This window comes from Ahaetulla prasina, chromosome 14 (genome assembly GCF_028640845.1).
Source record: "Ahaetulla prasina isolate Xishuangbanna chromosome 14, ASM2864084v1, whole genome shotgun sequence".
NCBI lineage: Eukaryota > Metazoa > Chordata > Lepidosauria > Squamata > Colubridae > Ahaetulla > Ahaetulla prasina.
Genome location: NC_080552.1, coordinates 17,411,874 through 17,428,354, shown reverse-complemented (window position 1 = coordinate 17,428,354; position 16,481 = coordinate 17,411,874). Strand labels below are relative to the sequence as shown.

Genomic DNA, 16,481 nt, shown 5'->3' with positions numbered 1-16,481 from the left:
CGCACAGAACGCTCTTACCTTCCCACCAAAGGTGGTCCCTATTTTTCTACTTGCATTTTTTAACGTGCTTTCGAACTGCTAGGTTGGCAGAAGCTGGGACAAGTCACGGGAGCTCACCCCATTCCGTGGCACTTGGGATTCGAACTGCCGACCTTTCGATCGACAAGCTCAGCATCTTAGCCACTAAGCCACCGCGTCCCTGTTAAGTGAATCACTGCAGTGATTCACTTAGTAATACGGTTGTGAAGTACATCTGGCTTCCCCAGTGACTTTGTTTGTCAGACGGTCGCAAAAGGGGATCCCGTGACCACTCGGAACACTGCGACCATCATAAATAGGAATCCGTTGCCAACCATCCCAATTTAAACCACGTTCAAAGGTCAGAAAGGCAACGCCTACAATGAAGCGGGGAAAGATTTTGTCCTCTCCCGGACCGTAGATTCCAGACAGTCGAAGCGCACATGTTCGGAGCGTCTCTCCTCCTACGAAAATAAAACAGAACCATTCCGTCAAACTTCTGCTGGACAAATCCGTGGGGAAAAAAAGAGTCATTGAGCAAGCATAAAACACAACTTTGGTTTCATGGCTTTTCCCCATCCAACTTGAATCATCGTACAGGTCGTCTTTGTTTAGCGACGGCCTCGTTTCGCCACCGTTCACAGTTACGACAGCGATGAAAATTCACTTCTGACCAATCGTTGCATTTGCAGCCTTCACAGCTCTGTCCAGCAAAAGGCAAAGCTGAAATCAGTTCACAACATTGCAATGACCCCTCTTTGTGGCCACTTCACTGAACGACCAAGTTGCTGGTCCTAATTGTGGTCGCTAAACGAGGACATCCCTTATAAACCAAGTCCTGTTGATATTTCACAAGAGGGAGGGAAAGTAACTATCGTCCAGTCTCCAACCTTCGCTTTGTTGCGAAGGTTGTAGAGAGTGCTGTGGCGCGACAGCTACCCCAATACCTGGATGAAACTGTCTATCTAGACCCGTTCCAGTCTGGCTTTCGACCCGGATACAGCACGGAAACAGCTTTGGTCGCATTGGTAGATGATCTCTGGCGGGCCAGGGACAGGGGGTACTCCTCTGCCCTGGTCCTATTAGATCTCTCAGCGGCTTTTGATACCATCGACCATGGTATCCTGCTGCGCCGGTTGGGGGGATTGGGAGTGGGAGGCACCGTGTATCGGTGGTTCTCCTCCTATCTCTCCGACCGGTCACAGACGGTGTTGACAGGGGGGCAGAGGTCGGCGCGGGTGCCTCTCACAGGTCCCTGAGGGTCATTCTCTCGCCCTGCTGTTCAACATCTTTATGAAGCCGCTGGGTGAGATCATCAGTGGCTCCGGGGTGAGATACCAACAGTACGCTGATGACACCCAGCTGTACTTTTCCACCCCGGGCCACCCCAATGAAGTTGTTGAAGTGCTGTCCCGGTGTTTGGAAGCCGTACGGGTCTGGATGGGGAGAAACAGGCTCAAGCTCAATCCTTCCAAGACAGAGTGGCTGTGGATGCCGGCATCCCGATTCAGTCAACTGCAGCCGCGGTTTACTGTTGAGGCGAGTTATTGGCCCCAAAGGATAGGGTGCGCAACTTGGGTGTCCTCCTGGATGACCGGCTGTCGTTTGAAGATCATTTGACGGCCGTCTCAGGAGGGCCTTCCACCAGGTCCGCCTGGTTCGGCAGTTCGCCTTCCTTGATCGGGATGCCTTGTGCACAGTCACTCACGCTCGTTACCTCTCGCTTGGATTATTGTAATGCTCTCTACATGGGGCTCCCCTTGAAGTGCACTCGGAGGCTTCAGTTAGTCAGAATGCAGCTGTGGTGATGGAGGAGCTGCAGCTCCCACGCACCGCCTCCTGCGCAGACTGCACTGGCTACCTGTGGCCTTCGAGTGCACTAGGTGTTATTCACCTTTAAAGCGCTCCATGGCTTAGGGCCTGGGTACTTACGGGACCGCCTGCTGTTACCATATGCCTCCCACCGACCCGTGCGCTCTCACAGAGGGACTTCTCAGGGTGCCGTCCGCCAAACAATGTCGGCTGGCGGCCCCAGAGGAAGGGCCTTCTCTGTGGGGGCTCACACTGGAACGAACTTCCCCAAGCTTACGCCAAATACCTGACCTTGGACTTTCCGCATGAACTGAAGACATATCTTTTATTCGCTGGGCTGGCTAAATTTTAAATTTTATATTTTAAATTTTAAATTTTAAATTACATAAATTTTATCGATTTTAAATTCTCTATTAATTTTAAATGGGGTTTGGTTTTATAAATTTTAAATTTTATATTTTAAATTTTAAATTTTAAATTTTAAATTTTATCGATTTTAAATGGTATATTGTGGTGTTTTGTATTTTATTGTTGCCTGTACACCGCCCTGAGTCCTTCGGGAGAAGGGCGGTATAAAAATCAAATAAATAAATAAATAAATAAATAAGTATTGCAAATTCTCGTCCAGTACGGGTAGTTCTTAAGTTACAACCACAACTGAGCCACAAAGATCTGTGGCTAAGCGAGACAGGTCGTAAAATGAGGCGAAACTCCCTTAGCCAATGTCTCACCAACAAGAGAAATATCAGGTTCAATTGTAGTTTTAAATCAAGGACTTCCTGTATGGTCTGTAAAGCTTTTTCATCCTCCAGGTCAAGATTGTCCCAAAGGTGCTTTTTCAGGAGCCAACTGGACTTTTTTGTTTTTTGTTCTGAAGACATTTCGCTTCTCATTCAAGAAGCTTCTTCAGCTCTGGCTGGATGGCGGGGGAATGGAAGGATTTATATTCTTTGCAGACAGCTGGTCATTTTCATCCTTTTTAGAGGGTCATTGAAGCACTTGGAGGTTTATTTGTGTCCTCAGGGTCACCTGAGTAGTGCAAATGGTTCTGTTCTGTCTCCTTCCCCACTCCAGAATCACGAGCTGGCCTTCAACCAGTGGATTCATGGCTCTTATCAGTCCTGGCAGAGAAATCGCAGCTGCTTGCCAAAGTTCAAACGAATGATTCATGTAGCAAGACTTTCAGCTCTTTTTGAAACAGATCAGCTAATTTGCTTCCCGTGGAATTGAGAGCAGTCCCAAAGCTCCTTATATATCCTGTGGGGTGGGGCTCCTGCCCCACCCTTCCTTTTAATGACGTCGCCTCTCTAATCTGAAGTGCGGGTCAAGCCACGCTTGATTATTATTATCAGCTGGGTCTGTAGGCGTAGCCTGAGGAAGGGAGGAATCAGGGGATGTCGGCCTCATTACGTCCTCCGACTGGTCTGGTTCTGGCTCCTGGAGCCGAGCCAAAGGAATCGGTGCTCCCGAGGTAAGCCTTACCGGCCCTTCCCCCTCACTCTCAGAGTCACTTTCGGGCGTGGAGCCAGGTTCGGGGGCTGGAGTCACAACAGGTTCCTTTTTTCCTCTGGAAATCCATTCCTACTCCCACACCATCCCAAGGGTGTTCATCCCAAATTGTATAGTTAAAAGTCTGAAGATGTAAAAGTCATCCAGGTTATGGTTGTCCCAGAGGTGTTTTTTTCAGGACACAACTGTGGATTTTCTTGTTTTTTCTTTTGAAGACATTTCGCTTCTCATTCAAGAAGCTTCTTCAGCTCTGACTGGATGGCGGAGGAATGGAAGGATTTATATTCTTTGCAGACAGCTGGTCATTTGCATCCTTTTTAGAGGGTCATTGAAGCACTTAGAGGTTTATTTGTGTCCTCAGGGTCACCTGAGTAGTGCAAATGGTTCTGTTCTGTCTCCTTCCCCACTCCAGAATCACGAGCTGGCCTTCAGCCAGTGGATTCATGGCTCTTATCAGTCTTGGCAGAGAAATCGCAGCTGCCTGCCAAAGTTCAAACGAATGATTCACGTAGCAAGACTTTCAGCTCTTTTTGAAACGGATCAGCTAATTTGCTTCCCGTGGAATTGAGAGCAGTCCCAAAGCTCCTTATATATCCTGTGGGGTGGGGCTCCTGCCCCACCCTTCCTTTTAATGACGCCGCCTCTCTAATCTTCTGAAGTGCGGGTCAAGCCACGCTTGATTATTATTATCAGCTGGGTCTGTAGGCGTAGCCTGAGGAAGGGAGGAATCAGGGGATGTCGGCCTCATTACGTCCTCCGACTGGTCTGGTTCTGGCTCCTGGAGCCGAGCCAAAGGAATCGGTGCTCCCGAGGTAAGCCTTACCGGCCCTTCCCCCTCACTCTCAGAGTCACTTTCGGGCGTGGAGCCAGGTTCGGGGGCTGGAGTCACAACAGGTTCCTTTTTTCCTCTGGAAATCCATTCCTACTCCCACACCATTCCAAGGGTGTTCATCCCAAATTGTATAGTTAAAAGTCTGAAGATGTAAAAGTCATCCAGGTTATGGTTGTCCCAGAGGTGTTTTTTTCAGGACACAACTGTGGATTTTCTTGTTTTTTTCTTTTGAAAATGTTTCGCTTCCCATCCAAGAAGCTTCTTCAGCTCTGACAGGATTCCATTCCCCCACCATTTGGTCAGAGCTGAAGAAGCTTCTTGGATGAGCAGCAAAATGTCTTCAAAAGAAAAAAAAACCAAGAAAGTCCAGTTGCCTCCTGAAAAAGAATCTTTGGGACAACCTCTACGGTCTTTTTCTGTTCTGGTTTTGGGAGAGCTATCAGCCAGACTGAGTCCTGAGCCCCTTTTCAATACCGTTTTTGTAAGCTGCCCAGGGTCACTGAAAGTGAGCGGGCAGCCATATAAATCCTCCAAATAAAGAAAGTTTTTTTTCCATAATGTTTTTTCCTTAAACGTTTTTCAAGGTTCCCCCAGGTTGGAAAAGAAAAGGAAGGAAAACTGGTCCGAACTTACCCCGAAGTGGGGCTCCGTTGGCAGCTAGGATCATCTGCTCTGCAATTGTTTTGGATTTAGAATAATTGTCAGGTTGCTACGAGAGAGAGAGGACAGCTTTATTTATATTTATGGCTATATTTAGAAGATTATGATTATTATTAAAGGCTTTATCTTAATATAAAACAGAAATCGAAATAAAGACAATGGAATTCCCCCAACTGATGTCTATTTCGTAACATTCGACAATTGCATTGCAAAATTCGCAGAAAGTTGAGTGTTGAAGACAACTGAATTCTGCTTCAAGGATTAATAAAAGTTGGCTGAGTAAAATCAAAGGATTGCAAATCCTAGGGCTGTGAAACTAGACAAGGAAATCTAAATAGTTCTGGGAGAAAAAAGCAAAGGCAAATCATTTCTCTATTGTTCAGTTCGAGAGACGTCAATTTCTAAAGGTGAACTTAGATCAATTGAGATTAGCGTGCAAACTCTCCTACATCCAATATGTTTCTCACCCAAATATACCTTTTCAAGCGGAAAGTACGGCAACGTTTCATCTGCATCTTCAATTGGATCCCCTCCAAATACAACGATCACTGAACTGCCATAGATCAATTTGGAAATGTTTTTTGATTTGCAAACTGCGGAGAAACAATACATTAAACCAACGTTTCTCAACCTTGGCAATTGGAAGATTTTGTGGATTTCAGCTCCCAGAATTCCGCAACCAGCATGCTTTAAGATGGGTGGACTCCCAGAATTTTCCAGCTAGCACGCTTTAAGACTGCTGGACTTTTATTCCCAGAATTCCCCAGCCAGCATGCTTTAAGATGAGTGAACTTCAACACCCACCCCCCGAATTCTCCAGCTAGCACGCTTTAAGACTGCTGGACTTTTATTCCCAGAATTTCCCCAGCCAGCATGCTTTAAGATGAGTGAACTTCAACCCCCCAGAATTCTCCAGCTAACAAGCTTTAAGATTGCTGGATTTCAGCTCCCAGAATCCCCCAGCCACATGCTTTAAGATGGGTGGACTTCAACCTCCAGAATTCCCCTGCCACCATATATTAAGATTCCCCCTACTGGGAATTGGAACTCTGGGAATTGAAATCCTCACGCATCTTATAGTTGCTGAGGTTGCGATACACCGGTCTAACATATCCAATTATGTTATTGGCCTCTCATGAGTTCTTAGAGGAAAGGAAAGCCATAAATATTAAAAAAAAACAACCTAAGAAATAAAGCCAAGTACAGAACAACAAGCCAGGGTTAACGTTCACTATTTTTTCTCCTGCAGAAATGTAGTCTTGTAGTAGGCTACTGAGTTTTCCAGAAATGAGAACGCTTTCATGTATCGGCATAAATAAGAAAAACGAACTAAAGCATACCATCAATGACAACCTTTGTTCCTCTCACATTGACGGAGTCAATCTCTTTTATCTTTTTGAGCTTAGAAGCAATAGGAAGGAGGAGGGGGGAAAAATAAGAAGAATGATTATTTTTTAGGTCACATTCAATTTTGCAGCTACTAAGATTGTTGGACGAGCAGGCACAAAAACAGCCGGGGAAATGACTGAAGCCTGGGAAACAGGCTCCTCATGGGTCAACAGGAGTGCTGATTTAACTCCAGCTTATCAAGTACTTAGAAGGCGAGGGCTGGGCACAGTGGTGGGATTCGAGTAATTTAACAACCGGTTCTCTGCCCTAATGATTTCTTCCAACAACCAGTTCACCAAACTGCTCAGAAAGTTAACAACCGGTTCTCCAGAAGTGGTGCGAATTGGCTGAATCCCACTACTGGCTGGACGGTACAAACAAACAACAGCTAATGCCTTAAAAACCAGCCATCAACACACCCCAATTAACATTTAAAACACCATTTACACAACAGGCACTGTAAATACCACACACAGAGAGATAGCAGCACGGCCCTCTGATAGAGAGAAGTTCCCTGAAGAACTCCATCTTGAGTCTGAACTCCATCTTGAGTCTGAAAGCTCGGAAGACAAAAGTTCGGGTGACCGATTGCAGATTGGATCTTGCAAGATTACTTATGTGTACCTATGAGTAGCAAATAACTCTGTATTATCCACTTACTTGCTCGTCTCCAGACAGGCCAAAACTTGCCAGATGAAAAATGGTGTCGATTCCCTCGCTAGCTTGGAAGACTCTCTCATAATCCCGCACATCGGCCTGGAAAACGTTGATGTGGGAAAGAAAGAATTTGCACATGAAAACAAGAAGGGCCAAGGAGCCACCTTGCAATTCGTTGATTGCATCACCATTTGCTGGCTAAGCCTGGCGCTGTTGCAAGAGTTTTGCAACCAAGATGATGAACGTATTGGATTAATAATGAGGGCACAGGTAGTCCTTGGCTTACGACCATTCGTTCGATGACCATCTGAAGTGATGACGGTGCTGAAAAATGGCATTCACAACAGAGATGGGTTTCAGCAGGTTCTGACCAGTTCTGGAGAACCAGTAGCGGAAATTTTGAGTAGTTCGGAGAACCGGTAGTAAAAATTCTGCCGGGCCCCGCCCCCATCTATTCACTGCCTCCCGAGTCCCAGCTGATGGGGAGGAAATGGGGAATTTGCAGTAACCTTCCCCTGGAGTGAGGAGGGAATGGAGATTTTACAGTATCCTTCCCCTGCCACGCCCTCCAAGCCACGCCCACCAAGCCATGCCACACCCTCCAAGCCACGCCCACCAAGCCACACCCACAGAACCAGTACTAAAAATTTTTTGAAACCCACCACTGATTCATGACCATCTAAAAAGGTTAAATCAATTAACAATTAACAAAGTCTGTTAATCTGGGATGTTTCATCACTCATCCAAGTGACTTCATCAAAATAACGTTTTGAGCTTAGAAGCAATAGGAAGGAGGAGGGGGGACAAAAATCAGAAGAATGATTATTTTTTAGGTCACATTCAATTTTGCAGCTACTAAGATTGTTGGACGAGCAGGCACAAAAACAGCCGGGGAAATGACTGAAGCCTGGGAAACAGGCTCCTCATGGGTCAACAGGAGTGCTGATTTAACTCCAGCTTATCAAGTACTTAGAAGGCGAGGGCTGGGCACAGTGGTGGGATTCGAGTAATTTAACAACCGGTTCTCTGCCCTAATGATTTCTTCCAACAACCAGTTCACCAAACTGCTCAGAAAGTTAACAACCGGTTCTCCAGAAGTGGTGCGAACTGGCTGAATCCCACTACTGGCTGGACGGTACAAACAAACAACAGCTAATGCCTTAAAAGCCAGCCATCAACACACCCCAATTAACATTTAAAACACCATTTACACAACAGGCACTGTAAATACCACACACAGAGAGATAGCAGCACGGCCCTCTGATAGAGAGAAGTTCCCTGAAGAACTCCATCTTGAGTCTGAACTCCATCTTGAGTCTGAAAGCTCGGAAGACAAAAGCTCAGGTGACCGATTGCAGATTGGATCTTGCAAGATTACTTATGTGTACCTATGAGTAGCAAATAACTCTGCATTATCCACTTACTTGCTCGTCTCCAGACAGGCCAAAGCTTGCCAGATGAAAAATGGTGTCAATTCCCTCGCTAGCTTGGAAGACTCTCTCATAATCCCTCACATCGGCCTGGAAAACGTTGATGTGGGAAAGAAAGAAATTGCACATGAAAACAAGAAGGGCCAAGGAGCCACCTTGCAATTTGTTGATTGCATCACCGTTTGCTGGCTAAGCCTGGCGCTGTTGCAAGAGTTTTACAACCAAGATGTTGAACGTATTGGATTAATAATGAGGGTACAGGTAGTCCTTGGCTTACGATCATTCGTTCGATGATCATCTGAAGTGATGACGGTGCTGAAAAATGGCATTCACAACAGAGATGGGTTTCAGCAGGTTCTGACCAGCTCTGGAGAACCAGTAGCGGAAATTTTGAGTAGTTCGGAGAACCGGTAGTAAAAATTCTGCCGGGCCCCGCCCCCATCTATTCACTGCCTCCCGAGTCCCAGCTGATGGGGAGGAAATGGGGAATTTGCAGTAACCTTCCCCTGGAGTGAGGAGGGAATGGAGATTTTACAGTATCCTTCCCCTGCCACGCCCTCCAAGCCACGCCCACCAAGCCATGCCACGCCCTCCAAGCCACGCCCACCAAGCCACACCCACAGAACCAGTACTAAAAAAATTTTGAAACCCACCACTGATTCATGACCATCTAAAAAGGTTAAATCAATTAACAATTAACAAAGTCTGTTAATCTGGGATGTTTCATCACTCATCCAAGTGACTTCATCAAAATAACGTTTTGAGCTTATTTTAACGTTTCGACGTCAAAATAAAAAAAAATATCAGCAGAGAATCGTTGGAATGTACTAACTCATGCCAACTGCAGGGGTTTTTCCCCAAAATGCATTGCAATATGTAAATGTAGACTCAATCACCCAGGCCAAAAGGTTAAATTACGCAATATATTTTGGAGAGAAACCCCTGCAGTTGAAGTTGCAGAGTCGGTACAACTCTCTGACTCTCTGCCAGGCTATTTTTTTCTTTCTGTTTGGTATTTTGACTGAACAAGTTACTTGGATGAGGAACAAAACATCTCAGGTTAACAGACATTTTACTTCGGATTAACTCAGATTTATTTGGCTGAATAATGAAAGATCTCAGATTATTTAGCTGGAAAATTTGGGTGCTGGGCAACTGGCTTGTGTTTGCGACTGTTGTAGCATCTTGGCCATCTGCACCCTTCCCAGCCAGTTTCCAACAAACCGAATCAGTGGGGGGAGTTGGATTTCCTTAATGACTGCCACTAAACAGGTTGTAAAATCAGGTGTGACTCACTTCACAATTGCATCATTTAGCAATGGAGTGCCCCGTTCCAGTTTTGCGTATAAATCACCTGGACCCAATTTAATCCACCTTCAGCCATGGATGTTCCCTGCAGGAATTTGGCTCAGTGGTTCTCGCCCTCAGCAAAACCTGCCCCACAGGTTTATTGTTGCGGGAAAATCTTGGAGGAGAAAATCCTACGTAGATTATCTGAATTCCTGGAGAACAAGGAAGACCTATGGAATAAGGACTTGGCGTCTTGCAGGCATCCTGCCATCGAAGGCTAGTGGGGGAGGAGGGAACATGGGGAGGTTGGGAACAAATGGGCAATAAACCTGTATGGGTATATAATGGGAAATAGGGAGTGGGGATGACAACTTGATGAAGAACAGCGAAGCTGAGAACCAATTTGTGCCAGTAGCCAAGGCCAAGCACCCTGAGAAAAAACGTGAACGACTCCAAGCATCTCAGTGTTCTCATAATCCCTAGGCGAATCTTCATTGGCTGAAGACGGACAGGCCATGGAGGGAGGTCTGGGATGAGGGGAAACATTTTGTATCTATTTCATGTCAGAAATTCAGTTCTAGCTTGACTTTACTGCAACCACCATCTTTTAGTAAAAGAATCTTATCACTTCACTTCCATGGAGTCGAGGGTCTTTCTTTCCTAAGAGATCAGACTGGGACTGGTCTGACACCAACAGTCAAACTGATCCCCATCTTACCTGGAAGAAGACTGCTCCCTTGGGGAGCTCCCGTTTAGGTTCACATCTATCAAGCAAAACCACACCAATCCCTTCTTGGAGGAGAGCATGGCTCAGTTGGAATCCACAATATCCAGCACCACCGGTGATCATTGCCTTCGGACCTAAGGATCTCATCTGCCTGGGGATTCTCCAATCAGATGGCTCGCCTCTGTGGGTCACTTTTTCACCGGATTTTCTTTGGAGGATGTCCTTGTGTTGACAAAGCATGGCTGGATAACTTCTGTTTGGTTTGTTAAGGGGGGAGGGGGCTTTGTAAACCAGAGCACTGGATTATAAGCCTTTACAAACAGGTTGCAGGTGGATCTCTGAAGCCTTCCTGCATAGGGAAGAAAATGGTAAGTGAACACCTGTCTACCCTAGATGAGTTCAAATCACCAGGACCGGATGGATTACACCCCAAGGTTCTGAAGGAACTGGCAGATGTGATTTCAGAACCACTGAACTATATCTTTCAAAGATCCTGGAGCACAGGGGAGCTGCCAGAGGACTGGAAAAGAGCTGATGTAGTTCCCATCTTCAAAAAAGGAAAAAAAACAGATCCAGGAAACTACAGACCTATCAGCCTGACCTCAATACCGGGGAAGATTCTGGAAAAGATAATCAAGCAACGAATCAGTGAACACCTAGAAGCAAACAAAGTAATAACCAAAAGCCAACATGGGTTTGTCAAAAACAGATCATGCCAGACTAATCTTATCGCATTCTTTGACAAAATGACAAAATTAGTAGACCAGAGGAATGCTGTCGATATAATTTACTTGGACTTCAGTAAAGCATTTGATAAAGTAGACCATAACCTACTACTAGATAAAGTAGAAAAATGTGGGTTAGACAGCACCACCACCAGATGGATTTGTAACTGGCTGACCAACCGCACTCAAGGTGTAGTCCTCAACGGAACTACATCCACATGGAGGGAAGTATGCAGTGGAGTACCCCAAGGCTCTGTTTTAGGCCCAGTACTCTTCAACATCTTCATCAATGACTTGGACGAGGGGATAGATGGGGAACTCATCAAATTTGCAGATGACACCAAGCTGGCAGGAATAGCCAACACTCCAGAAGATAGGCTCAAGTTACAGAAAGATCTTGACAGACTTGAACATTGGGCGCTATCTAACAAAATGAAATTCAACAGTGAAAAAAGTAAGGTTCTACATTTAGGCAAAAAAACCAAAATGCACCGGTACCGTATATGTGGTACCTTGCTCAATAGTAGTACCTGTGAGAGGGATCTTGGAGTCCTAGTGGATAACCATTTAGATATGAGCCAGCAGTGTGCAGCAGCTGCTAAAAAAGCCAACACAGTTCTGGGCTGCATAAACAGAGGATAGAATCAAGATCACGTGAAGTGTTAGTGCCACTTTATAATGCCTTGGTAAGGCCACACTTGGAATATTGCATCCAGTTTTGGTCACGATGTAAAAAGATGTTGAGACTCTAGAAAGAGTGCAGAGAAGAGCAACAAAGATGATTAGGGACTGGAGGCTAAAACATATGAAGAACGGTTGCAGGAACTGGGTATGTCTAGTTTAATGAAAAGAAGGACTAGGGGAGACATGATAGCAGTGTTCCAATATCTCAGGGGTTGCCACAAAGAAGAGGGAGTCAGGCTGTTCACCAAAGCACCTGAGGGTAGAACAAGAAGCAATGGGTGGAAACTGATCAAAGAAAGAAGCAACTTAGAACTAAGGAGAAATTTCCTGACAGTTAGAACAATTAATAAGTGGAACGACTTGCCTGCAGAAGTTGTGAATGCTCCAACACTGGACATTTTTAAGAAAATGTTGGATAACCATCTGACTGAGATGGTGTAGGGTTTCCTGCCTGGGCAGGGGGTTGGACTAGAAGGCCTCCAAGGTCCCTTCCAACTCTGTTGTTATATTATATATTATATTATATATTATATTATATATACCGTATATACTCGAATATAAGCCGATCCGAGTATAAGCCGAGGTCCCCAATTTTACCCCAAAAACTGGGGTAAACTGGGGACTCGAGTATAAGCCGAGGGTGGGAAATGAGGCACCTACCGGTTGGGGAAAGCCTCCCTCCCTCAGCTGAGAAGGCTGGCGGCTCCCCGCCCGCCTCTCACTGCACCGCAGGGCTTCCGTCCGGAAAATGTGAAAGAAGAAAAAAAAAACTCGAGTATAAGCCGTATATACTCGAGTATAAGCCGAGGGGCTTAAAAAAAAAAAAACCTCGAGTATAAGCCGTATAGACCCGAGTATAAGCCGAGGGGACGTTTTTCAGCACAAAAAACGTGCTGAAAAACTCGGCTTATACTCGAGTATATACGGTATATATATTATATAAAATCAAAGAAACGAAAACCAACGGTTACCCCAACCTCATGGTTTATGAGGTGCTTTGCAATATTTACCGTATTTTTCGGAGCATAAGATGCATCTTTTTTCCCCAAAAAAAGAGGGTGAAAATCTGGGTGCGTCTTATACTCCGAATGTAGACCTGCCCAGCTTCTCAAACCGAGGTTTCAGAGGCTGAAAAAAGCATCAGAAATGGAGCTTCAGAAAAAAAGCCCCAAACGGTGGGGAGGGAGAAAAGAGAGAGTAGGAGGTAGGAAAGAGGAGAAGAGGAAGGAAGAGGGGTAGAAGAGGGAGAAGGAAGGTGGAGGGTGGAGGGAGGAGAGGATGTAGATAAGAGAAGGAGAGGAAGGTTTGGAAAGAAGGTAGAAGAAGGTAGAAGAGGGAAGAGAGTTAAAAAGGGGGGTGGTGACTGGGCAAGCCCGACTAATTGTATATAATTGTACATTGGATGAATTATTTGATATGATTGTAAAAATAAAACTTTTTTATAAAAAAAAAAAAAAAAAAAAAAAAGAAAAAGAAAAAAAGCTCCAAACGGAGTTTCAGAAAGAAGGTCCCAAACAGAGCTCCAGAGGCTTTTTTTCTGAAGCTCTGTTTCGGAGGCTCTCAGAGGCAGAAAAATGTTTTTTTTGAAATGGAGTTTCAGAGGCAGAAAAATGTTTTTTCTGAAACAGAGTTTCAGAGGGAGAAAAAAAAAACTCGAGTATAAGCCGTATATACTCGAGTATAAGCCGAGGGCTTAAAAAAAAAACTCGAGTATAAGTCAGATAGACCGAGTATAAGCCGAGGGGACGTTTTTCAGCACAAAAAACGTGCTGAAAAACTCGGCTTATACTCGAGTATATACGGTATATATATGATATAAAATCAAAGAAACGAAAACCAACGGTTACCCCAACCTCATGGTTTATGAGGTGCTTTGCAATATTTATCGTATTTTTCAGCGCATAAGATGCATCTTTTTTCCCCAAAAAAAGAGGGTGAAAATCTGGGTGCGTCTTATACTCCGAATGTAGACCTGCCCAGCTTCTCAAACCGAGGTTTCAGAGGCTGAAAAAAGCATCAGAAATGGAGCTTCAGAAAAAAAGCCCCAAACGGTGGGGAGGGAGAAAAGAGAGAGTAGGAGGTAGGAAAGAGGAGAAGAGGAAGGAAGAGGGGTAGAAGAGGGAGAAGGAAGGTGGAGGGTGGAGGGAGGAGAGGATGTAGATAAGAGAAGGAGAGGAAGGTTTGGAAAGAAGGTAGAAGAAGGTAGAAGAGGGAAGAGAGTTAAAAAGGGGGGTGGTGACTGGGCAAGCCCGACTAATTGTATATAATTGTACATTGGATGAATTATTTGATATGATTGTAAAAATAAAACTTTTTTATAAAAAAAAAAAAGAAAAAAAAAAGAAAAAGAAAAAAAGCTCCAAACGGAGTTTCAGAAAGAAGCTCCCAAACAGAGCTTCAGAGGCTTTTTTTCTGAAGCTCTGTTTCGGAGGCTCTCAGAGGCAGAAAAATGTTTTTTTTGAAATGGAGTTTCAGAGGCAGAAAAATGTTTTTTCTGAAACAGAGTTTCAGAGGGAGAAAAAAAAGCAAAAAAAAAAAAAAGCAAGGCACAGAGGTCACAATCAAGGAACCTGTTGCTAAAATTCACCTCTGGGAACAGCTGATTGGGGGTATTCCGGGAGGCCGATCCACCCGCCAATCAGCTGTTTCCTTATTTTCCTCCCCAAAAACTAAGGTGCGTCTTCTGCTCCAGTGCATCTTATACTCCGAAAAATACGGTAGGTTTTTATTTATTTGGCAAGTGCTTCACGGTGTCGGGCCCAAATTTGACATAAGTGTAGCCATTTTATTTAGCTCTCTAGTATACCCATTATTCCTTTTCTTTCTCTTTACTATGTGAGGAGGGGGTTTCTGGGCTCGCCACATTCTTAAAGTGTGTGAGGGGAAGGAGCGAATAGATAGTGAGGATTATTTTGGCCAGGTGACTTTCTCTCCCGTGGGAACAGAGGCCACTCCTGGTGCGAATGGAAGGTGAAGTTTGAAGACACCGGGAAATGTGGATGGAATATTTATTGGAGAAAGTGACTTTCTGAGCGTGTTTCTAACTCGCAATATTATGTGGTATAATTCTGGTTTGCGTCAGATCTGGAACGACAACAGACTTTGCCAATTCGATGACTAGTTTTGATGACAAATTTGTTGAATTTGTTTTGGACGATGGACTTTGCCTATTTCTTTTTTGAATGGGTTTCATCCCTTGGAAACAATGGAAACAATGGTTTTGTTTGTTCTGTCCCCCCTCGCTAATTAAGCGATGGCTTAATTAGCCGGCACTATCAGCTCTGGCAGCAAAATCGCGAGCGTCTGCCAAGTGTCTCTGTTATCTCCCTTGACGCCGATGAGTCACCCAGGAACAAACAGTACTTCAGCTCTTAGTTAAGCAGTTAATTTGCCTGCTACGAAAAGGCACAGCAGCCCTTGCTGCCTTTATATCCTGGGGGTGTGGCTCCATGACTCAGCACTTCCTAGGCCTGCCCCACCCCTGCTTCTGTTGTTCCCTCCTCTCCTGCCTATGAAACCTAGGGTCTAGCCGGGCCTGATTGCCATCAGCTGGGTCTGGAGGTGTGGCCTGGCAGGGGAAGAGTCAGGGGATGGAGGCCTCGTTATCTCCTCCACCTAGCCTGCCTCTGGCTCCTGGAGCTGAGCCAGGGAAGCCGGTGCTCCCGAGGTAAATCCTGACGGCCCTTCCCCCTCACTTTCCAAGTCACTTTCTGGCAGGAGGCCCGGCTCGGGGTGCGCAGACACAACATTGATATTCTTTTATCTTTTTCTTAATAGGAAGTAATTAAGGCAGGATAAAAATATAATCCATCTATAAATATAGTAGGCTTCCTTAGCCATTAAAGTAACAACTCTTACTGAACAATCTAAATAACAGTAAAGTTCCTGTAATTTTAATTGGTCTCCTTGTAACTCTGTGACTAGATTCTTGTAGTTTTCAGGCTGAAATTATCCAACATGGGACCTATTATGGGAAGACTCAGCTATTTTAAAGGGCCTTTGATGCTGGAAAAGGTGGAATGAATGGGAAGAAGAGCTTGGTCAACAGCAGGGTGGATGGATATAAAGACAGCATCAGAAAACCTGACGGACCTATGTCAGGGACAGGTCTTCTCAGGGAAGATCCATCACATAGTCACCAAGAGCCAACATTGACTCGATGGCACATATTCACCCACACGCCCAAATTATGATCATGTGACTCTGGAGATGCTGCAATGGTTGTAAGTATGAGGATTGGTTGTAAGTGCAAGGACCAGTTGTAAGTATTCAGAATACAGAACAACAGTTTGAAGGGACCTTAAAGGTCTTCTAGTCCAACCTCCCTGCTCAAACCCTATTCCATTTCAGACAAATGGTTATCCGACATCTTCTTAAAAACTTCCAGTGTTGGAGCATTCACAGTTTCTCGAGGCAAGCCATTCCACTGATTAATTATTCTGTCAGGAAATTTCTTCAGAGGTCTAGGTTGCTTCTCTCCTTGATTAGTTTTCATCCGTTGCTTCTTGTCCTACCCTCAGGTGCTTTGGAGAATAGGTTGACCTCCTTCTTCTTTGGGGCAGCCCCTCAAATATCAGAACACTGCTATCATGTCACCCCTAGTCTTTGTTTTCATTAAACTAGGTAAAGGTAAAAGTTCCGTTTCAAAGCCGAAGAGCCAGCGCTGTCCGAAGACGTCTTCGTGGTCATGTGGCCGGCATGACTCAACACCAAAGGCGCACGGAACACTGTTACCTTCCCACCAAAGG

The 16,481-nt window shown here is 45.1% G+C and overlaps 1 protein-coding gene across 1 annotated transcript in view; it reads right to left on the bottom strand.

Annotated features, from left to right (window-relative positions):
• The window catches only part of LOC131185325 (putative short-chain dehydrogenase/reductase family 42E member 2), an 18,303-nt gene extending 7,739 nt beyond the window's left edge, over nt 1-10,564 (bottom strand). Inside the window, exons 1-6 of the mRNA XM_058157762.1 lie at nt 10,316-10,564; nt 8,302-8,397; nt 6,172-6,232; nt 5,309-5,424; nt 4,805-4,880; nt 400-482 (exon numbers count right to left, since the gene is read on the bottom strand). Coding sequence (XP_058013745.1) covers nt 400-482; nt 4,805-4,880; nt 5,309-5,424; nt 6,172-6,232; nt 8,302-8,397; nt 10,316-10,564 — 681 coding nt within the window. The remainder of the gene's footprint in view (nt 1-399; nt 483-4,804; nt 4,881-5,308; nt 5,425-6,171; nt 6,233-8,301; nt 8,398-10,315) is intronic.
• Between the last annotated feature and the right edge of the window lie 5,917 nt (nt 10,565-16,481).